Source organism: Hylobates moloch, unplaced genomic scaffold (assembly GCF_009828535.3).
Source record: "Hylobates moloch isolate HMO894 unplaced genomic scaffold, HMol_V3 SCAFFOLD_8, whole genome shotgun sequence".
NCBI classification, from domain to species: Eukaryota; Metazoa; Chordata; class Mammalia; order Primates; family Hylobatidae; genus Hylobates; species Hylobates moloch.
This window is the reverse complement of record NW_026652283.1, coordinates 82,046,182-82,069,219: the sequence shown is the minus strand read 5'-3', so window position 1 is coordinate 82,069,219 and position 23,038 is coordinate 82,046,182. Positions and strand designations below refer to the sequence as shown.

The window sequence follows — 23,038 nt, the reverse complement described above, 5'->3', positions numbered from 1 at the left end:
AGTTCTTGAGTTTGCACGATGGCAGATAAGAAAAGAAACAATTTGCTGAAACCCAGAAACTCCCTCCACTTATGAGATAAAAGAACTGGCTGAAATAAGCTGGAACCAAGATGGCCGACTGGAGTTGTGCAGAATGAGCTTGCCGATGTCACAGCCTGAATTTCCACTGCATGTTTCATACTAACTCCCCTAGAACTTGCACATGGGACCTGTGAGGTGGCATCAAGAGATAACTGGGCATGCTCAAGGACTTCCCAGAAATCCCCCTTCCTTCCACCAATCATCTGCTAATCCTAGTATCCACCCTCTAAACCTTTTCTAATAAAAGTACTGCCTTAAAGCCAGCACAGGGAGACAGATTTGAGCTGGACTCCTGTCTCCTAGGGAGTCAACCTTCAATATAAAGCTTTTCTTTTCCCCAAATCCCGGTGTCATATTATTGGCTTCTAGCACATTGGGCAGTGAGCCTCTTTTGCTCAATAACACATCTACTATGGGCAAAGCACTGTGGGACCAGGTGTAGGCAAACTATGGCCTGTAGGACAAATCAGAGCCCATGCCTGTTTTTCTTTTTGGGAGAGGGTCTTGCTCTATTGCCCAATCATGGCTCACTGCAACCTCAATCTCCCAGGCTCAAGAGATCCTCCCACCTCAGCACCCCCACCCACCAAGTAGCTGAGACTAGAGGTGTGCACCACCACCATTCCTAATTTTCAAAAATGTTTTGTGGGGACAGGGTATCACTACGTTGCCAGGCTGGTCTCGAACTCCTGGGCTCAAGCGATCCTCCCATCTTGGCCTCCCAAAGTGCCACGCCTGGCTAACTTCTTTATTTTCTGTAGAGATGGGGTCTCACTATGTTGCCCAGGCTGGTTAGTGCCTGTTTTTCCACCTCCAATTTTTACTGAAGCACAGCCACACCCCTACCATTACTACTGTCTATGGCTGCTTTCACTCCACAACAGCAGGGTCAAATGGCTGCAACAGAGGCCGTCTGGCCCGCAAAGCCTAAATGTCTACTATCTAGCCCTTTATGGAACATGTCTGCTGACCGCACTATGGACTCTACACTCGCCAAAGCATGTAACCTGTCTTACTGATTCAGGTTTTGTCACTTGCAGCAGAGTAGCGGGTTTTGAAGATCAAAGGACCCAATTTTAAATCACAGCTTTCCAAACATACGGCCTTGAAAACACTTTTGACATCTCTGGATTTCAATTTCCTCATTGTGAAAGAGGAATAACGACATTCACCCTGCAGCATCAAGATGTATGCACACACCACACACACATACAAACAGTGTCTGAGAGATTAGCAGAAATATTAACAATGAACAATCAGGCATTTCACTTCATCTGACCCTCACAGCAGCCTGATGAAAAGCAAGGAGAGGCTCAGGCATTGTGCCTGCCTAGAGCTCACACTCCAGGCAGGGTGGTGCAAGGACTCAAACCAAGGTCTCCTCACTAAATATCACACACTTTTCTCACTAGAATCTGCCATCTACCCTTCAAGAGCTTCACAGGGATGTAAATGACAAGAGTGTTCACATATGCAACCCTCAGTGACGGGCATGTCGCAGAGCACCCCAAAACATGCTGGGTCAGCCATGGCAGGGTTACGGCCCAGGAGAAGCTGAGTGGAGCCATAAGGTTAGAAAAGAGGTAGGAGAGGGGCAGGAGGGAATGTGAGTTGCAAGGGATGCTGAGAGCACAGAAGGCCTGGACATCTGCACCAAGGAAACCTGTCAGGGGATAACAGAAGTTACAAGGAAGATGACAAGCAGGTTTAGACTGAAGCCTGACTGAGATGTCAGGATTTTAATCAGTTGACAAAGCAAAGCCCAGTGTCTCTGAGGTGAAGGGGCAACCTGATGAAAGCAGTGCCCTGGAAAGACTCCCCTGGAGTTGGTGACAACTGGAGACAAGGAAACATGGCCCTAGACAGTGGTGTACTGCGAGGCGTGGACTGAAGGGGGCAAGGCCCAGCCCAGCTGAGGGATGGGGGCTGTCTCCATGCCTGGGCTAACTCCAAGGGGCATGCGTGTGGATGAAAGGGAGGCCATGGAGCCACTCACCAATGCAGTACTCCAGAAGGCCTCATCTACTTTGTCTTCTGTATCACACTCAGCCACTAGAAGCTGCTGGGAGGCATAGAGACACCTGGATGGAGCTGGTTGCCACAGGCTGTGACGAGAACAGAAGCTCACACAGGCCTGAGCAGGGAAGGAGCACTAACTTGGTAAGGAAGATGTGGGCAGAGCCCACACTCACTGTGCTGAGTGAGCTCCCACAATCCCTACTTAATATTCAAGAGAGAAACGGACATGGAAACACTGGTATCTTGAGTGGGTGATGGAGGAAGTAAGGGCCAGTGGGGTCCAGATGCCCCTAGGCAAAAGACTCCTAACTAGAGACAGGCTGTGGTAGGCAGCCTTCTAACACGGTCCCCAACAGTCCACACCTCCTGGTGCTCATGCCCTTGTGTAATCCCATCTCCTTAAGAGTGGTCTGGACCTAATGATTTGCCTCTGACAAATAAATACAGCCAAAGCGATAAGAAATCACTTTTCCAATTAGGTTACAAAAGACTATGACTCCTTCTCCCACCCCGGCCCCCTTCTTTTGGGAGCCACCACTCTGATGAAACCAGCCACCACATTGTGAGCTGCTCAGGGAAGGCCTATGTGGCAAGGAATTGACGGAGGCCTTCAGCCAACGCACAGTGAGGAACTGAGATCCTCAGCCCAACAGCCTGTAAGGAACCTACCTTTAAGTGAGCTTGGAAGGGGATCCTCCCCCAGTTGACCTTTGAGATGGCAGCAGCCTTGGCTGACAGCTCTATTGTAGTCTCGTGAGAGACCCTGAGCTAAAGGACCCAGATAAGAAAACCATGGCTCAGAGAGATAAAATGAAGCATCCGAGGTCACACAGTTGATAGGCAACAGAGCCAGGAATGAAACCCAGGGCTGGGTAGCTCTGAACAATATGAGTCTCATGGAGAACAAGACACAGAAGGAAAGGCCTAGCACAAGCGGCGTGGGAGAGGAGCTGAGGTCCTGGGGGCCCTGGAGTCTCCAGCCGCCAGAGTTCAGAGCATGAGGCTCCCACCCAGAGCTTCCTGGAAACCCTGTGTCCACGCTCACGCAGCCACCACAAACACTGCAATGTTGGCCATGGAAGTCCAGCATGGAACAAGCCCAGCCACCTCTGTGGACCTGCCAGCTAGGCCTTGGTGTGAGGCTCAGGTTTTCACAATGAGCTAGTCTTGGGGACCCAGGCAGTGCTGGAGACCTCAGGTTTTTGAAAAACAGAATCCTTCCTTTCTGTTTAGATAGAGCAACCTAGAGCTCCAGGTATTTTACCTTGACACCGGTGTACCCGTGGGCTCCCTCAGAACAGGATGTGGAGGACTCCTGCCACTCAGCTCTTCCTAGAGAAAAGGCCTCCTGATCCTTGCCCTCCAACCCTGGTGGGCAAGGGCTGTGGTGGGAAGAGCAGGCTCAGGAGACCTGCCTGAGTTCAAATCCCAGTGCCACCACTCCCTGGCTGTGTCCCTTGGATGATGGTCTCTATACTCTCCAAGCCTTGTCCCTTACTGAGGGAAGTAAGAATAAAACCTCAGACCTCACCAGAGCACCGTGAGGACCAAAGAAAACAACTCCTGTGAAACATCCAGATCTAGCAAAGTGTCTGAAAATATATTAGTTATATCATTTATATTATCCCTTAAAACTATGAAAACTGGAGTTGGTGTCCCATGCACAATCATCTCAGTCTACAGGTTTCTCCAAGTTCAATACGATGGGTCTTCTTATCACCACTGTCATCGAGTCATTGCCTCTAAGGGAATGGCTTCCTAATGCCTATGGAATTAAAAGTTTAAACTTCACAGATCAGGAGATTCAACTTGGTTCCACCTACCATGCTCCAGGAAAAACTGCAAACTCACTCACTGTCTCCTAAATAAGCCATACTGTTTCTTTATTCAACAAGAAACCTTTCTTGAGCATCTACTGTGTGTAAAACATTGGAGTGTATAAACTTGAATGAAACATGACTCCAATGGGGTCGCCATGTAGAACACAGAGAAGCAGCAGAGGACATATTGCAAGGGAGCTGGGGAAGGCTTCCTGGAGGAAGTGACTCTGAGCTGAGGTTGATAAAGACTCAGGAGTGTACTTCTGGTGCACACCACAGGGCAGTCCAAGCACACGAATCTTCATTTTCCCCTCTGCTTGACCAGCCAGACTTGATCAATGACAATGATGACAATGGCAACAGCCACAATCATTTGTTGAATGCAAGCGATGAGCCAGGCACTGTACTAAACCCTTGCATTGTTTCACTTAATCATAAGAATGACAATGTATAAGGTAGGTATAATTATCCCATTTTATGGATGTGGAAACTAAAGCACAAGGTGATAGTAACTTGCCCAAGGTCACAGAGCTGGAAAACGTAAAGTCTCAACTGTTTCTGCTTTGTTCTTCTCTTATTCTGGTAAAAACATCCCTCTGCCCAGAGAGAACCGCCCTTCCCCAAGAGTGGCCACAGAGGCCAATGGTCACAGTGACAACACAGGGTGAGCCTAACTCAGAGCACAAAGACATGGCAGAACTGACTGGAGTCCTTTCTGGAGGACACATAAAGGTTTAACTGTAGGGTGCAGCCATCAATCCCATTGTGGAGAAGCACCTAGCAAAAGGGGAGGAGGAGGGCTACATAAAAAGAGAGCCGTCCCCAGCATAGAGAAATATCCACAATTCAACAAAAAGAAGTCAAAACAACTCAAAATTGTTTTTTGAGGGGACATCTGAACACACACATCACAAAGGAAGACAGGCAAATACAATAAGCACTTGAAAAAGAGACTAGGGTCATTAGTCATCTGGGAAATGAAAATTCAAATCACAATCACAATGAGATGTCTCTGTATTAGAATATGGCTTTTTTAAAAATCCAAACAACTGAAGATACCAAGAACTTTACAGCACAAAGACAACCTTAATGTACATGAATTTTTAAATAATTTAGGAGGCTGAGGTATATAAAAAGAAGGACATTTCATCTCTGTAGTCTTCCTTCTGAAAACCAATGTCCACAGTGAAATTCTTAACCAAAGTCCAAAGTATATTCAGGTTTTCTAAGTTTTTGTCTAATGTCCTTTTTCTTTTCCAGGCTCCCATCCAGGAAACCACGTTATGTTTAGCTGTAGTGTCTGAGGCTACGTGTAGCTTATGACAGTTTCCCAGACTTCCCTTGCTTTTGATGATCTCGACAGCTTCGAGGGGTACTGGTGAGGCATTTTGTAGGGTATTCCTCAACTAGGATTTGTCTGATGTTTTACTCATGATTATACTGGGGTTATGGGTTTGGGGGAGAAAGATCAGCGGTAAAATGTCCTCCTCCTCCTCACATATCAAGGGCACAATCAATCAATGTGGATTTATCACTGCTGCTTTAACCCCAATCACTTACTGTAGGAGGTGTCTGTCAGGCTTCTCCACTGTAAAGTTACTTTTTCCCACAGTCACACTGTCCTCTTTGGAAGAAAGTCATCATGCATAGTCCACACTTTAGGATACATTACTTAGAATTTTTTTGCCCAGATTTGTCTATTGTCATCCATTCATTTATTTATATTTATTCAAGCATATGGACTCAGGAATGGACTCACAGATAATTATTTTATATTTTGGGTTATAATTCAATACCGGTTTTGTTGCAAAAATTGCTCTAGGCCAGGCATGGTGGCTCACGCCTGTAATACCAGCACTTTGGGAGGCCGAGGCGGACGGATCAATCACAAGGTCAGGAGATCAAGACCACCCTGGCCAACATGGTGAAACCCCATCTCTACTAAAATACAAAAAATTAGCCAGGCGTGGTGGCGCGTGCCTGTAGTCCCAGCTACTCAGGAGGCTGAGGGAGGGGAATCACTTGAACTCGGGAGGCGGAGGTTCCAGTGAGCTGAGATCGCGCCACTGCACTCCAGCCTAGCGAAAGCAAGACATCATCTAAAAAAAAAAAAAAAAAAAAAAAAAGACGAAAAAGAAAAAGGAAGAAAAAAAGAAAAAAAAAATTGCTCTAGCACTGACCACCGGTGAGCTCTTTCAATTGCCCCCCTATGTCTCTTTGACATACACTATATTTACTTTAAACTTTGAAAAATGTTTGTCTTCTCTTCCCAAACAGTATAGGATCTCCTCAAGGACAGTGAGCCTCTATCTGCCCCCCCACATCATCCCACACCATGCATATGCAATAAATGAGCGCTGAACTGAGCAGTGAGTAGAGCAGGGAAGGAAGTTTTGGCTCCTTGGTATAGGCAGCAGATGCCTGCAATGTGCTGTCTACTGCCCGAGTCTTTCTTTCTTTCTTTCTTTCTTTCTTTCTTTCTTTCTTTCATTCATTCATTCATTTATTTATTTATTTATTTATTTATTTATTTTAGAGACAAGGTCTCACTCTGTTGCCCCAGCTGGACTGCAATAGTGTGATCATGGCTCACTGCAGCCTTGAACTCCTGGGCTCAAGCAATCCTCCTGCCTCAGCACTGGGATTACAGGTATGCACCACTGCACCCAGCCCTATTGTCCCTTTGGAAACCATCCTCTCTCATTCCCAGCGAGGTGCTGAGGACAACAATGAAATACCTGCCTTTAGCCATAGGGCTTGGGAAGGGGACAGGCAGGTAACCCTATTCATAGCCAGCTGGGCTCCCTTTCATCCTCCACTGGATTGGATGATGCAAAAACATGGGGCTGAAGCTGCTAGGGCCACTGTTGGGAAGACCAAGAGTGAAGCTGACCCAGAGAGGACAGAGTCAAGAGATGGACTCCTTTTGAGGCTCAAACTATATTGTGCTTAAGTCAGCCCTGCACCTGGCTGAGTTACATGAACCAAAAATTCCCTTTCACTTACTCTGATTTGTGTTGAATTTTCTGTTCTTCATAACTAAAACAGTCCTTACCACCCACTTCAGTATCGCTGGCCTGTATCTTTATCAAGGACAGTCAATGGAGGTGAGATAACTGACCACTGAACTGTGTGATACCAGTGACTGCCCTGGGCCCGTCTCCTTCTCAATCCTGCAGGGGATGAGCGCTCCAATCAGAGAGAGAGAAAATGGACAATGCCCCTGATTCCAGAGCCCTCTAGTTATTCTGCACCAACATTTTCTATCATCATCCCATTATTCAAAGAGCTCACAAACACATCACACCCCTTACAGCCTCATCATTAAACATCTATTCCACACCAATGGGCCAACTGAACTCTTCTAATCAGGAAACACAAATATTCCCTTATGTGCTAAAATTGCATTAAAAGGTTAATGAAGTCCGGACACAATGGCTCACACCTGTAATCCCAGCACTTTGGGAGGCTGAGGCAGGTGGATCACCTGAGGTCAGGAGTTTGAGACCAGCCTGGCCAACATGGTGAAACCCCACCCCTACTAAAAATACAAAAATTAGCCGGGTGTGGTGGCAACATGCCTGTAGTCCCAGGTACTCGGGAGGCTGAGGCAGAATTGCTTTCAACCCAGGAGACAGAGGTTGCAATGAGCTGAGATCACACCACTGCACTCCACCCTGGGCAACCAAGTGAGACTCCATCTCAAAACAATAAAAATAAAATGGTTAATGAAGGTAAAAGGTTTAACCAAGAAGGTCCCATAATGAGCCAGTGAGCCAATGGCCAACCAGGGACATAAAGCCACAAAACTGGTTTCACCACAAAACTGGTTTCAGCCAGCATCAGACCATGCATCCTTTGACCTTCACAGGCAGAGCCCCATGAAGCCAGGGTTGTGCACTCCCCACTGACACCATGTATAGTTGTGCCACAGACTTATCTTGCCAGATATGCCTCTATTTCAGCTGCAGAGTCAAGTTCATAACAAGTTACCTGACTACTACGTTAACCAAAAAGGAAATGGGAATGTGCTATGACTGTCAGAGAGAAGTGGGGAGGAGAGCTCTGTTCGATGAGCTTTGGTTTTCCTCAACAACAGATTCAGCAAGTCCAGCACAAATCCAGGGACCACAGAACAACACAGAAGAAAGGGCACTTTGTCCACACCTGACAAGCAAAAGGTACAGAGATGAGCTAGTCAAGCTTCAATGAGCTCCAAATAATGAGTGCGGTGTGGTGGTGAGTTAGGTCCCTTGACTGAGCCCCCCAACTGAAGACCTTTTTTCTCATTTATATCAGTGTTCGGCCCAGAGACAGTCAACTGAAAGCAGTACAGTCCAGAAGGAGGAGTGGGCTGGGGTCAGCAGACCTAGAGTTCCAAACTAAATAACCGGCCGGGTGTGGTGGCTCACGCCTGTAATCCCAGCACTTTGGGAGGCCAAGGCGGGTAGATCACCTGAGGTCAGGAGTTCGAGACCAGCTTGGCCAACATAGTGAAACTCCATCTCCAATAAAAATACAAAATTAGTTGGGCGTGGTGGCGCACACCTATAGCCCCAGCTACTCGTGAGGCTGAGGCAGGATAATCACTTGAACCCGGGAGGCAGGGGTTGCAGTGAGCCGAGATCATACTACTACACTCTAGCCTGGGCAACAGAGCAAGACTAAAATAAAAAAATTTAAAAATTAAAAAAATAAATAAATAACTGAGGCACTTAATCGTTCTGGGCCCCAGCTTCCTTACCTGGAAAAGAGACTTAAAACCTGCACTTTTTGGATTGTGAGGATAAAATAGGACCTGACAGACCTGAAAAAATTAGGTGCGCGATACAAATACCAGATAGTGCTAGCACTCCATGTTGGAACACTCTCAGGGATGTGCAGTTGTTCTGACTGCCCAGGGACAAGAAGGAGACGGCCTGTGTGTCTGCCAGGATACTGCCGCACACCCATGCAGCATGTGTGAGCAACTCAGGGTATGAACCCAGACCCTGCTGGCCACAGCTAAAACAAGCACAGATCTCAGTTTTACTATAATAGTCACGCTTTGGCATCATTTGGTGTTTCCTTTCAAAAAAAGTTACTCAATAAATGTATAAACTAGCCAGGTGCGGTGGCTCACACCTGTAATCCCAGCACTTTGGGAGGCCGAGATGGGTGGATCACCTGAGGTCAGGAGTTCAAGACCAGCCTGGCCAATAAGGTGAAACCTGTCTCTATTAAAAATACAAAAATTAGCTGGGTGTGGTGGTGGGCACCTGTAATTCCAGCTACTCTCGAGGCTGAGGCAAGAGAATCACTTGAACCCGGGAGGTGGAGGTTGCAGTGAGCCGAGATTGTGCCATTGCACTGCAGCCTGGGCAACAGGAGCAAAACTCCATCTCAAAAAAAAAAAAATGTATAAACTAAGTATCTATATGGTACACTGATAAAGCTGTTAAAATACATGAATTCACAAATCAGAAGCTGACCAACCTCAATCTCACTGGCACACCCCTGCCTCAGCCAGTCTCCACCCAATACTCTGTGCTGGCCTCAGGAACATGCCGAGTACCCACCCACTCAGGCTGCTCAGTAGGCTCTCCTTGTTTGCGGTCAGAGTCCACAGGTGGGGGCGAGTAATCCTTCACAGGGGTGGTGAATTCCACAGGTCCTGTTCCTGGCAAGGGGAGTTTCAGCAGTGGGTAGCTGGGAAGAACAAAAAGGAGATAAGAATTAGACACTATGAGAGGCAGTCCTCTCTCAGCAGTGACACAGGAGCCACTGAAGTTAATAACTAAATTCTGTTAGGACTATACATATGTGCAAAATATTAGAATCACAAAATTGCAAAGCTGAAACTCAGAAGTCATCTAGATTAGAATTTTTCAAACTTATTTTAGTCACATAAACCTTACGAAGAAGCCCAACTGGTAAAATAGACTGTTCTGTTAAATGTTTTCAGGCTGTATAAGCTAAGTATGTATAAATATACTTAGTTATAACATTATATATAACATTTATATATAAACATACACACACACACACACACACACACACACACACACACACACACACACACACACAACACACACACACACACACACACACACACACACACACACACACACACATATAGACAGGCGCCTGCCACTACATCCAGCTAATTTTTGTATTTTTAGTGGAGACAGGGCTTCATCACGTTGACCAGGCTGGTCTTGAACTCCTGACCTCAGGTGATCCACCCACCTCGGCCTCCCAAAGTGCTGAGATTACAGGCGTGAGCAACCGTGCCTGGCTAGTTTATACATTTAATGAGTAACTTTTACTGAAAGGAAACACCAACATTAACACCAACATGTTATAATATGTAACATTATATTTTCAGGCTGGGCACAGTGGGTCATGCCTGTAACCCCAGCACTTTGGGAGGCCGAAGCTGGAGGGTTGCTTGAGCCCAGAAGTTTGAGACCAGCCTGGACAACATAGTGAGACCTCATCTCTACAGAAAATCAAAAAAATTAGCCAGGCATGGCAGTGTGAGCCTGTGGTCCCAGCTACTCAGGAGGCTGAGGTGGGAGGACTGCTTAAGCCTAGAGGTAGAGGCTGCAGTGAGCCATGACTACACCACTGCACTCCAGCGTGGGCAACATAAGACCCCTGTCTCTGAAAGAAAAAAGTTTTTGGCCGGGCGCAGTGGCTCATACCTGTAATCCCAGCACTTTGGGAGGCTGAGACGGGCGGATCACGAGGTCAGGAGATCGAGACCATCCTGGCTAACACGGTGAAACCCCGTCACTACTAAAAATTCTAAAAATTAGCCAGGTGTGGTGGCAGGCGCCTGTAGTCCCAGCTACTCGGGAGGCCAAGGCAGGAGAATGGCGTGAACCCGGGAGGCAGAGCTTGCAGTGAGCCAAGATCGCGCCACTGCACTCTAGCCTGGGCGACAGAGCGAGACTCTGTCTCAAAAAAAAATAATAAATAAAATAAAATAAAAAATAAAAATAAAAAAAAGAAAAAAGTTTTCAGAGACTTAATAAAAAGCAAGATGCTAAAAACAAAAAAAATCACCTTGTCAAATTAGACATAAGGGAACAATAAAAAACAAAAGTGGGGGTACCTTTAAAAATCCAGAAGGATTCCAATTCAGATAGCTAAGCAACTGTTCCACTTAAAGGGACAGACCATGAAAATTATGTATAATTAACTAAGGATGTGGTTTATATTAGGATCATGAGGAAAGTTAAGTTAATGGACCCAATATATGCAAAGGAAAAGCCCTGACCTTGCATCAAAAAGTTGGCAAATAAGCCAGGTGCGGTGGCTCAAGCCTGTAATCCCAACACTTTGGGAGAGAGGCCAAGCAGGCGGATCATTTGAGCTCAGGAGTTTGAGACCAGACTGAGCAACATAGTGAAACCCCATCTCTACCAAAAATACAAAAAACTAGCCGGGCGTGGTGGTGTGCACCTGTGGTCCCAGCTACTGGCTGAGGCAGGAGGATCACTTGACCCTGGGAGGTAGAGGCTGCAGTGAGCTGAGATCATGCCACTGTACTCCAGCCTAGGCAACACAGTGAGATCCCATCTCAAGTGAAAAAAGAGAAAAAAAAGAAAAAGTTGGCAAATAGATGTACATTTGGTTTCAGATCTCACTTTCTTAAAATTTAGAAATAACTTCTATATAGTAAGATGCACAGATCTTAAGTATAAAGTGCAGTAAGTTTTTACATGTGTATATCCGTGTAACTACTATCTAGATCAAGCTATAGAACATTTCCAGAGCCTCAGAAGGCAGCCTTGTGCCCACTCCCAGTCAACAGCATACCGCCCCCCACCACCAAAGGTAACTATTAGAATCTCTATCACCATAAATCAGTTTTACCTATTTTTGAATGTCATATAAATGAAACCATTCATTCTACTTATATACTCTTTTGTGACTGGCTGCTTTCACTCAAATTATATCTGCTAGATTCTCCACACTGGTGCACATAGCAGATCATTCCTTTTTGGATACATACTATTCCACTAATGAATAAAGTATAGTGCATTTGTCTATTCCATGGTTGAGGAACATTTGGCTGTTTCTGGTTTGAGCTATTAAGAATAATAAAGTTGGGCCTGGCGCAGTTGCTCACGCCTGTAATCCTAGCACTTCGGGAGGCCAAGGCAGGTGGATCACCTGAGATCGGGAGATCAAGACCAGCCTGACCAACAGGGAGAAACCCTATCTCTACTAAAAATTCAAAATTAGCTGGGCGTGGTGGCACATGCCTGTAGTCCCAGCTACTCAGGAGGCTGAGGCAGGAGAATCACTTGAACCCAGGAGGCAGAGGTTGCGGTGAGCTGAGATGGTGCCATCGCACTCTAGCCTGGGCAACAAGAGCGAAACTCAATCTCAAGAAAAAAAAAAGGAGAATAAAGTTGGCCAGGTGAGGTGGCTCATGCCTGTAATCCCAGCACTTTGGGAGGCCAAGGCAGAAGGATTTCTTGAGCCCAAGAGTTTGAGACCAGCCTGGGCAATATGGTGAAACCCCCATCCCTAAAAAAAAAAGAAATACGAAAGTTAGCCAGGCATGGTGGTGCACACCTGTAGTCCCAGCTCAGGACGCTTAAGTGGGAGGATCGCTTGAGCCGGGAGGCTGAGGCTGCAATGAGCCATGATCGTGCCACTGCATTCCAGCCTAGGTGACAGAGTGAGACCCCCGTCTCAAAAAATAAAAAAATAAAAAATAAAATAACAAAACATTTTGGGCTGGATAATTTTTTTTAATGAAAAAAAGAAAGAAAAAAGAATAAAGCTATTATCCTTTATTGGTTTTTGGTGGCCCCATAAGCACTTATTTCTGTTGGGAATATTCCTAGGATGAAATGGCTGGGTATGGAGTTATATGCATGTTTAGCTTAGTAGATGATACCAAACAGTTTTCCATAGCAGTTGTACAAATTTATGTTCCCACTATCACCAGTGTAATAGGAGTTCCAGTTTCTCCAAATCCTTGTCACCTCTTGATATTGTCAATCCAATTAATGTTAAGATTAATTGAGGAAGAGACAGTGGTATCTCAGCATGGTTTTAATGTACATTTTCCTGATAAGAAACAATTTAAGAAATTATTTCATATACTTACTACCGGCCACTTGGATATAGCATCTTTTGTGAAACGCCTCTTCATGTCTTTTGACAATACCATGTTTTAAATATTTTAAATACATTTATTATGTTAATTACAGAAAACAATTACACAATCTCCTTACCTTCACAAAAATCAATTTTTACTTTTCTCTGGCTTTTCCATCTTTACCTACACTCAAAAACCATTTATTAAGTATGTATTATATGCTGGGCATTGAGAATACAAAAGATAATAAATACTACGGTCTGCCTCCAAGATGCTCTAAGTAGGAAGAGACAAACAACTACAAGAGAATGTGATCAGAATCCATTTAGGGCTGCTCTGCCTATGGAGTAGCCATTCTTTATTCCTTTACTTTTCTAATAAACTTGCTTTCACTTAAAAAAAAATTAATTTAGGCTGGGCACGGTGGCTCACGCCTGTAATCCCAGCACTTTGGGAGGCCGAGGTGGGTGGGTCACTTGAGGTCAGGAGTTCGAGACCAGCCTGGCCAACATGGTGAAACCCCGTCTTTACTAAAAATACAAAAATTGGCCAGACGCGGTGGCACACGCCTGTAATCCTAGCTACTCGGGCGGCTGAGGCAGGAGAATCGCTTGAACCCGGGAGTTGGAGGTTGCAGTGAGCCAAGATCGTGCCATAGCAGTGCACTCTAGCCTGGGCAACAGAGAGAGACCCTGTCTCAAAAAAAAAAAAAAAAAAAAAAAAAAAATTTAGATTGTGCCTACAGCATTTGCATAGTAATTACAGAGTATAGTCCATTTTTGTTCTATGTTTAGACTATACATGTTTTGGAGTCTGCTTATGCTTTCTGGCTGTGAAGGTAGAAGACCAGGAAGACAGTGAATAATAACAATGCAAAACTCATACATGATATTTAATATGTGCCAGGCACTATTCTAAGCACTTGACATGTACAGATACGCCTTGACTTACAATGGGGTTATGTCCTGATAACACTGTCGTAAATCGAAAATATCCTAAGTCAAAAATGCATGACTAGGCTGAGCAAGGTGGCTCATGCCTATAATCCCAGGACTTTAGGAGGCTGAAGTGGGCAGGTTACTTGAGGTCAGGAGTTTGAGACCAGTCTGGCCAACATGGTGAAACCCCATCTCTACTAAAAATACAAAAAACAGCCGGGCGTGGTGGCTCACACCTGTAATCCCAGCTACTCAGGAGGCTGAGGCAAGAGAATCACTTGAACCTGCGAGGCAGAGGTTGCAGTGAGCCATGATTGCGCCACTGCACTCCAGCCTAGACAACAGAGTGAGACCCCGTCTCGAAAACAAAAACAATACAATGTGATTCCAATTTCTTCTCCAAATTAAAATCCACCTTCTCTCACCATGAGCGGCAGCTTGTTGAATCAAATGACTCAATGACTCACATCACTCTCTGACCTGCACATAGGGCAGTCCAACTAGCATGGCATCTGGGTGCTCTTCTTCACCCCATGGTGCACCCACCACTTACCAGGGCAGGTCCAGATTAACAGTACCCTCTGTCTTGCTGGGCTGCTGCTGGGACATATCTTGGGCCCAGTGGTCTAACCTCCAAGAGTTATAAATAGACACCTCTTGCCATAATGCCTATTTGCTACACATTTCATCAGATTTTCCCAGAGGAAAGAACAGTCACCACACCCAGGGGCCAGGCAGGAAGAACAGCTAACTCTAGCTCACCTGCAAGGCTCAGCACCAGGTTCATTTGAAGTAGTGTCCTTGGCTCTCAGTCACTGAAACCTGCAGCCTCAACAGCAGCTCAGAGAAGAAAGTCACACATCCTCAGCGCTGTTTGGGGTGAGCCTGACTCCTCATATACAGATGCCCTCTCTCACCCCCTGGATTCTTCTGCCTAATGGAGACAGGCACATTCCCAAGCTGTCATTGATCACCACCCCCTCTAGTACTGCTCTGTACTTTCCCTGGGGTGACCCAGTGGTGGTGAGCCAGTGGTGTGCAAAAAGTATTTCTGCAGCTCAGGTGGCTGTTAGATCTGAACAGGGGAAATTAAGTGCAGCAGTCCTTTGGGTTTGGCTGTACAAGTCTTTCAACCCAGGAACAATAAAAGGTAAGCAATTAAATGGAAACTGAATGTCTAGCAAAACTACTAGAAGCAGTCTATATCCATACTTTACTTTCTGTAGGCAATCTCAGGCTCTGGAAGAAGGGGGCACTGCTCTGCTGCTCTAGACAGAAAAGCTTCTGTGGGTTGAAGACAATGGTGAGGCTTGTGTCCCTGGGTCCATGATCTCTGGTTTTCTGTCCAAGTCCCAGAATCTATGGATTCTCTTACACAACCTTTTATTAGTCTTTGGAGGCTGAGAGACTTCACCCAGCCGTGGAAAAATTTTCTCACGTCAATCAGGTTTTAAGAAAAAAACAAAATAAAATAAAAAAAACTTTAAGATCACATGACAAAGATACTGGTTTGGGAAAATAAGTACACAGCACTAAGAATGTGACAGTACAAGGCCAGGTGTGGTGGCTCACACCTGTAATCCCAACACTTTGGGAAGCCGAGGCGAGTGGATCATGAGCTCAGGAGTTTGAGACCAGCCTGGGCAACACGGCGAAACCCCAGCTCTACTAAAAATACAAAAAATTAGTGGTGCACGCCTATAGCTACTCAGAGGGCTGAGGTAGGAGAATCACTTGAGCCCATGAAGTCGAGATTGCAATTAGCAGTGACTGCATCACTGCACTCCAGCCTGAGCAACGAAGTGAGACCCTGTCTCAAGGAAGAAAAAAAAGAATGCGATAATACAGAAGGGTCTTTCCTCCTCTTTTTTTTTTTTTTTTTTGAGATGGAGTCTCACTCTTTCGCCAGGCTAGAGTGCAGTGGTGCGATCTCAGCTCACTGCAATCTCCGTCTCCCGGGTTCAAGCGATTCTCCTGCTTCAGCCTCCTGAGTGGCTGGGACTACAGGTGCATGCCACCACACCCAGCTTATTTTTGCATTTTTAGTAGAGACGAGGTTTCACCATGTTGGCCAGGATGGTCTCGATCTCCTGACCTCGTGATCTGCCTGCCTCAGCCTCCCAAAGTGCTGGGATTACAGCCACGAGCCACCACGCCTGGCCAGGTCTTTCCTCTTAAAAGAAAAACAGGGTGACTACAAAAGAGGAAACCATAGTACTACCAGAGACTGAAACCAAAGGAGGGCAACATAATGAGACCCCATCTCTACAAAACACGAAAAACAGCCGAGCATGGTGGTGCATGCCTGTGGTCGTGGCTTCTTAGGAGGCTGAGATGGGAGGGTCGCTTGAGCCTAGGAGGTTGAGGCTGAGGTGAGCTGTGACTGTGCCACTGCATTCCAGCCTGGGTGACAGAGTGAGACCATGTCTCAAGAAAATTATTTTAAAGAAGAAAAGAGAAAGAGGTCAATTAACTTAAAGGAAAAAAAAACCCAAGAGCTGAGTTCTCAGAGCATTCTAAATTCATCACTTATGGGACACAGCTATAAGTATTTTATCTTGTACATCACAATTTAGCAGTTTAAACACCAATACAAACATACTGAGCCAGAGTGAGACCAGGTGACAGTAACACAGGTGCAGGCACCAGAGTCCCTATGGCTTGGATTTGAATTTGAACCCTGGTTTCCCTAATTATTAGTTACGTGGACCAGGCAAATCTCTAAGTCCCTACCCCTCTTTGTAAATGGAAACATAACTGGACCACTTCCTAATGTTATACCTGAAGCAACAACACAGCACCCAGCAAGAAACTCTCAGTGATGTTCATCTTTTTTTTTTTTTGGTACAGAGAGGGTGGGTCTTGCTATGTTGCCCAGGCTGGTCCTGAACTCCTGGCCTCAAGTGATTCTCTCACCTCAGCCTCCCAGTATTGGAATTACAGGTATGAGCACTGCACCTGGCCAATGTTCATCTTTCTTACTGATAATCAGGGAAGAGCTTGAGATCATTAGCAACTGAACTGAACAGGGAGTTCCCTCCTGACTTCTCATTCTCCCTTCAGCATAGCCCTGAAAACATCTATAAATGTTTTAGACAATGAATCTGAAGAACAGAATTCTTTCCAGAGAAAAGAATAAGATGGGTTCTTTTCACAGCTGTCAGCGTTTTAGAGCTAAAAAGGTCATCAGATATCATCTTATATCAAACTCCTCCTTTACAACGTCATTGTCAGCCATAGCCTTCAGGCTTCTATGAGGCCTTGAGAAAGACAGACGGGAACAAGGGCAGCTACAGCTCTCACAACTGTCCTTGGCAAGTGCAGCTGGCCACAAGAATCAACAAGAAGTCTGAAGCAAGCTCCATGTGAACACAAGAAAATGACTAGAGAGCAAAGAAGCAAGTCTCTGAGGTTAGCCTGCCACAGGTTGTCCAAGGTACTGTTCTAATGGACTTTGCCTCGCAACACACAAAAAAAGGCTCCTGCACTTAACCAGGTACTAAAAGGAAACCACTACTATTGAGAAAGAAAACTGAAATATCATATCTTTCAATTATCTCAGTGTCTTAGAAGTATCTAAACATTATTTTGAGACAGAGTACCAGTGATATGAATAAATATGGTGAATCAGTAGGTCAGGGCCAGCCGGGACTATTTTATTATATTAGCTAACCACGCCAGGACTAGAGTTCTCCACTCACAGTTATAAGGAGCCCAAGCTCCCATTGTGTAAAAAGCATACAGAGGCCAAGTGCTCCGTAGAGGTTAGGGTTAGAAAACCTACTGTCCTAAGACACTGGCCCACCATATCCAAGGCAACCCAAAAACATACCAGCAGGCTAAGATGCAGAACCCCGTGAAGAGGATGATGGGGATGGGATAGGATGCACAGAGGAGCCCATGGTTGTAGAAGGCCCGAGATATCTTCTCACGCAGCCTTTCAGTCAGGGTCATCCTCAGCCGAAGTCACCTTGCTGCCATCCCGGAAAGTGACCATGGATCACCCTGGCACACACTTGACAGTACTGACAAAGAACAACATGTGCAGGTACCTGGTAAGAAGGGAGAAAAGCCAGTTAATAAAGAGTACTTGGCTCTGCACACTAGGGCTGCTGGAGGGAGGCGATAGTTATGTGACTGGGGAATGGTTTCAGAATGCCTATATGCAAGGTCTAACGACATCAATCCCAAAATACACACACACACACACACACACACACACACTCACTCTCTCTCTCCCCGCCCAACTCCCTCCCTCCTATATTAGGCAATGCTAAAAGGCCACACTCCCCAAAGGGCATTTTTCTCATGTGTGGCACAGGAAACCATGCCTGTGTAACAGACATCACCTTCAGCTGCTCTCTGTCAAACAGGCATTCTTCCCCACCCTTCTCTATGCACAAATCCCACTGAGAGAAGTCCTTTACATAGGGATACAGAGAAAACCTTTACATAGGGATGGCCTTCTCAAAACACACTGTTGTACAAATAGTGATTCACTCATGAAGAATGTCTAGTGAGGTCAGCCCTCAACATAAAAACACCAAAAAGCTTAGGTCTCTGACATAATGGTCACCAAGCAAAATTCACTCTGGTAGAACTCTCTGCTCTTGGTCCTATCGTTGTTCCTGGGAGCATAAAGGCAGAGAGCAGCTCCTGTTCCTGCCTGGCCAGTAGCTGTCCCCTTCTATGAGTTAACAGCAGCCTGGTGTGGCTCAGGGGAACCACCTCACTCCACAGGATTTAGCCTGGATTAACTATGAGTCAAGGTGCCCCGTGCTGACCTAAGCTACACCAATTGGGCCTCTCTCCCTGGACTTTGACTTCTGAACACAAAGAAACAGGAACTTGGATATTCATGATGTTTATTCATCCCACAGTGGTTCCTGCTCCCAAGATCCCCAGGCTGTTCTGGCTCCTATCCTTTCTGAGGACTGGCTCATCAACTTTTCTTTCATTTTGTAAGCTATTCTATATCTTTCCAATAAATTATCTTTGCTTGTGTTGGCCAAAGTTAATTTCTGGTGTTTTCAAACAAATAACATTAAACCAATGAAATCAGAACAGAAAACTCTAGGAGGCCCAGGGATCTAGAATTATCTTTTCTACTGAGCCCTCTAATGGAATCCAAGTTTAAGCTTACTTCTCTTGTTCTATGTTGCTGTTTTCTTCGGTCTGTGCTAGAGGGAACCTGCCCAGACACACGTCTTGGCTTGATTGTACTCACTGATGAAAACCCAGACTCAAAGATGACTCCTCATAAGTGTCAAGACCAGAAACAAGAAGCAAAAGGAGTCACACCACAGCCAACTCAAAAGCCAAAAGGAATGCCTATTGCTCGTTCTACCTTTCTGAAAGCAGAAGCCTTAAGTGCACATGCAAGTTTCCAATCCAGGAACCTTTTTTTTTTGTTGTTGTTGTTGACACAGAATCTCACTCTATCGACCAGGCTGAAGTGCAGTGGCACTCTCTTGGCTCACTGCAACCTCTGCCTCCCAGGTTCAAGTGATTCTCCCACCTAGTCTTCCAAGTAGCTGAGATTACAGGTGTGCGCCACCACGCCCTCCTAATTTTTGTATTTTTTTGTAGAGACAGGTTCTCATTATGTTTTCCAGGCTGGTCTCAAACTCCTGGGCTCAAATGATCCAGCTGCCTCAGCCTCTCGAGGTGCTGGGATTACAGGCACGAACCACCATGCCCAGCCAGTACTTCATTACTTTTTTTTTTTTTTGAGATGGCGTTGCCCAGGCTGGAGTGCAGTGGCACAATCTTGGCTCAATGAAATCTCCGTCTCCTAGGTTTAAGCTAGTCTCCTGACTCAGACTCCCAAGTAGCTGGGATTACAGGCACCCGCCACCACACCTGGCTAATTTTTGTATTTTTGGTAGAGACCAGGTTTCACCATGTTGGCCAGGCTGGTCTCAAACTCCTGACCTCAAGTGATCCACCAGCCTCGGCCTCCCAAAGTGCTAAGATTACAGGCATGAGGCACTGAGCCCAGCCACTTCATTACTTTTTATGGCTGAATATTTCATCAAATGGGTATGCCACATTTTGTTTATCCATTCATCAGCTGATAAACATTTGGGCAGTTTCTCTGTTTTGCCTATTGTGAATAGTGCTGTGACAAACATTCTAACATTCCTGTATTTGTTTGAATACCTGCTTTTTTTTTTTTTTTTTTTTTTTTTTTTGAGATAAAGTTTCGCTCTTGTTGCCCAGGCTGGATGGAGTGCAGTGGCGCAATCTCAGCTCAATGCAACCTCCGCCTCCCAGATTCAAGCGATTCTCTTGCCTCAGCTTCCTGAGTAGCTGGGATTACAGGTGCCCGCCACTACGCCCAGCTATTTTTTCATATTTTTAGTAGAAATGGGATTTCATCATGTTGGCCAGGCTGCTCTCGAACTCCTAACCAGGTGATCCACTTGCCTCGGCCTCCCAAAGTGCTGGGATTACAGGCATGAGCCACCATGCCGGGCCACATTATTCTTGTTTACTTGGCCTCGAACTCGAACTTTTTTTTTGAAATGGAATCTTGCTCTGTTGCCCAGCCTGGAGTGCAGCAGCGTGATCTTGGCTCACTGTAGCCTCCGCCTTCCGGTGGTTCAAACAATTCGTGCCTCAGCCTCCCTTGTAGCTGGGAGTACAGGCGCACACCACCGTGCTTGGCTAATTTTTGTATTTTTAGTAGAGATGGGGTTTCACCATGTTGGCCAGACTGGTCTAGAACTCCTGACCTTAGATGATTTGCCAGCCTGGCCTCCCAAAGTGCTGGGATTACAGGCGTGAGCCACCGCACCGTCTCAATTTTTTTTTTTTTTGAGACAGAGTCTCGCTCTGTCACAAGGCTGGGGTGCGGTGGTGCGATCTCGGCTCACTGCAACCTCCACCTCCTGGGTTCCAGCAATTAACCTGTCTCAGCCTCCTGAGTAGCTGGGATTACAGATGCGCACCACCACGCCCAGCTAATTTTTACATTCTTAGAAGAGACGGGGTTTCACCATCTTGGCCAGGATGGTCTCAATCTCTTGACCTCGTGATCCGACCGCCTCAGCCTCCCAAAGTGCTGGGATTACAGGCATGAGCCACTGCACCTGGCCAACCTTTTTTTTTTTTTTTTTTTTTGAGATGGAGTCTCGCTCTGTCACCCAGGCTGGAGTGCAGTGGCACAGTCTCAGCTTACTGCAACCTCTGCCTCCTGGGTTCAAGCGATTCTCCTGCCTCAGCCTGCCAAGTAGCTGGGACTACAGGCATGCACCACCACACCCGGCTAATTTTTTATTTTTAGTAGAGACGAAGTTTCACTATGTTGGCCAGGCTTGTCTTGAACTGCTGACCTCATGATCTGCCCTCCTTGGCCTTCCAAAGGGCTGGGATTACAGGCGTGAGCCACCGTGCCCGGCCCCCCTCAATTCTTATGTTTACTTTTTTGTTGTTGTTGTTCTTCAGTGGGGGTTTTTGTATTTTTTTTCTTTTTGTTTTCTTTTGAGTATATTCATTCTTAGGAGTGGAATTGCTTGGTCATAAGGTAATCTTCCCCAATGTCTTCTCCTAAAAATTTGCAGTTTCACATTTGTTTAAGTCTGTAATCCAGCTGGGTGCAGTGACTCATGCCTGTAATCCCAACAATTTGGGAGGCTGAGGTGGGAAATTACTTGAAACCAGGAGTTTGAGACCAGCCTGGACACTGTGAGACCCTGTCTTTACAAAAAAAAAAAAAAATTAACAATTAGCAGGGCAGTGTGGCACATGGCTGTAGTCCTAGCTACTTGGGAGGCTGAAGTGGGAGGATCACTTGAGCCCAAGAGTTTGAGGCTGCAATGAGCTATGACCACACCATTGCACTCTAGCCTGGGCAACAGAGCGAGACTGTCTCAAAAAATAAAAATAAAAATCTGTGATCCATTTGAGTTAATTTTTAGATAAGGTGTGAGATATAAATTCCTTTTTTTCCCCTTTGGTCTAAAGATAGCCAATTGTTCCAGCACCATTTGGTGAAAAAACTATCCTTCCTCCATTGAATTGCTTGGCATCTTTGTCAAAAAGCAGTTGTCTGGGCCAGGCACAGTGGCTCACGCCTGTAGTCCCAGCACTTTGAGAGACCAAGGTGGGCGGATCGCTTGAGGCCAGGAGTTTGAGACCTGGCTAACATAGTGAAACCCCTTCTCTACTAAAAACAGAAAAAATTAGCTGGGTGTGGTGGCACACACTTGTAATCCCAGCTACTTGGTAGGCTGAGAATCGCTTGAACCCAGAAAGCAGAGGTTGAGCAAGCCAAGATCACACCACTGCACTCCAGCCTAGGTGACAGACTGTGACTCCGTCTCAAAAAAAGGAGAAAAACGCCAGGTGTGGTGGCTCACGCCCGTAATCCCAGAACTTTGTGAGGTCAAGGTGGGCAGATTACAAGGTCAGAAGTTCAAGACCAGCCTAGCCAATATGGTGAAACCTCTTCTCTACTAAAAATACAAAAATTAGCCAGGTGTGGTGGCGAGTGCCTGTAATCCCAGCTACTTGGGAGGCTGAGGCAGGAGAATTGCTTGAACCCATGAGGCGGAGGCCACAGTGAGCCAAAGATTGCACCACTGCACTCCAGCCTAGGCAATAGAGTGAGACTCTGACTCAAAAAAAAAAGAAAAAAGAAAAAAAGTCCAGGTGTGGTGGTTCATGCCTGTAATCCCAGCACTTTGGGAGGCCAGGGCGGACAGATCTCTTGAGGTCAGGAGTTTGAGACCAGCCCGGCCAACATAGTGAAAACCTGTCTCTACGAAAAGTACAAAATAGCCAGGCATGGTGGCGTGCGCCTGTAATCCCAGCTATTCTGGAGGCTGAGGCAGGAGAATCGCTTGAACCCACGAGGCGGAGGTTGCAGTAAGCTGAGATCACGCCACTGCACTCCAGTCTGGGCGACAGAGGTAGACTCCGTCTCAAAAACAAACAAAAACTTGATAGAATTTTGATAGAAACTGCATTAAAACTGTTTATCAAATTTGCAAAGAACTGGCATGTTGAGTCTTCCAATCCATGAACATGGTATATTTCTCCATTTATTTAGATCTTTGATTTCTTTCATCAGC

General features: G+C 45.9%; 1 protein-coding gene across 3 annotated transcripts in view; it reads right to left on the bottom strand.

The window, feature by feature from the left end:
• The window catches only part of SCAP (SREBF chaperone), a 72,544-nt gene that overhangs the window by 14,790 nt on the left and 34,716 nt on the right, over window positions 1-23,038 (bottom strand). For all 3 annotated transcript variants that reach the window (XM_032161741.2, XM_032161744.2, XM_032161742.2), the window contains exons 2-3: window positions 17,794-18,013; window positions 9,479-9,608 (exon numbers count right to left, since the gene is read on the bottom strand). In XM_032161741.2, the coding sequence (XP_032017632.1) occupies window positions 9,479-9,608; window positions 17,794-17,915 (252 nt within the window). In that variant the 5' untranslated portion in view covers window positions 17,916-18,013. The remainder of the gene's footprint in view (window positions 1-9,478; window positions 9,609-17,793; window positions 18,014-23,038) is intronic.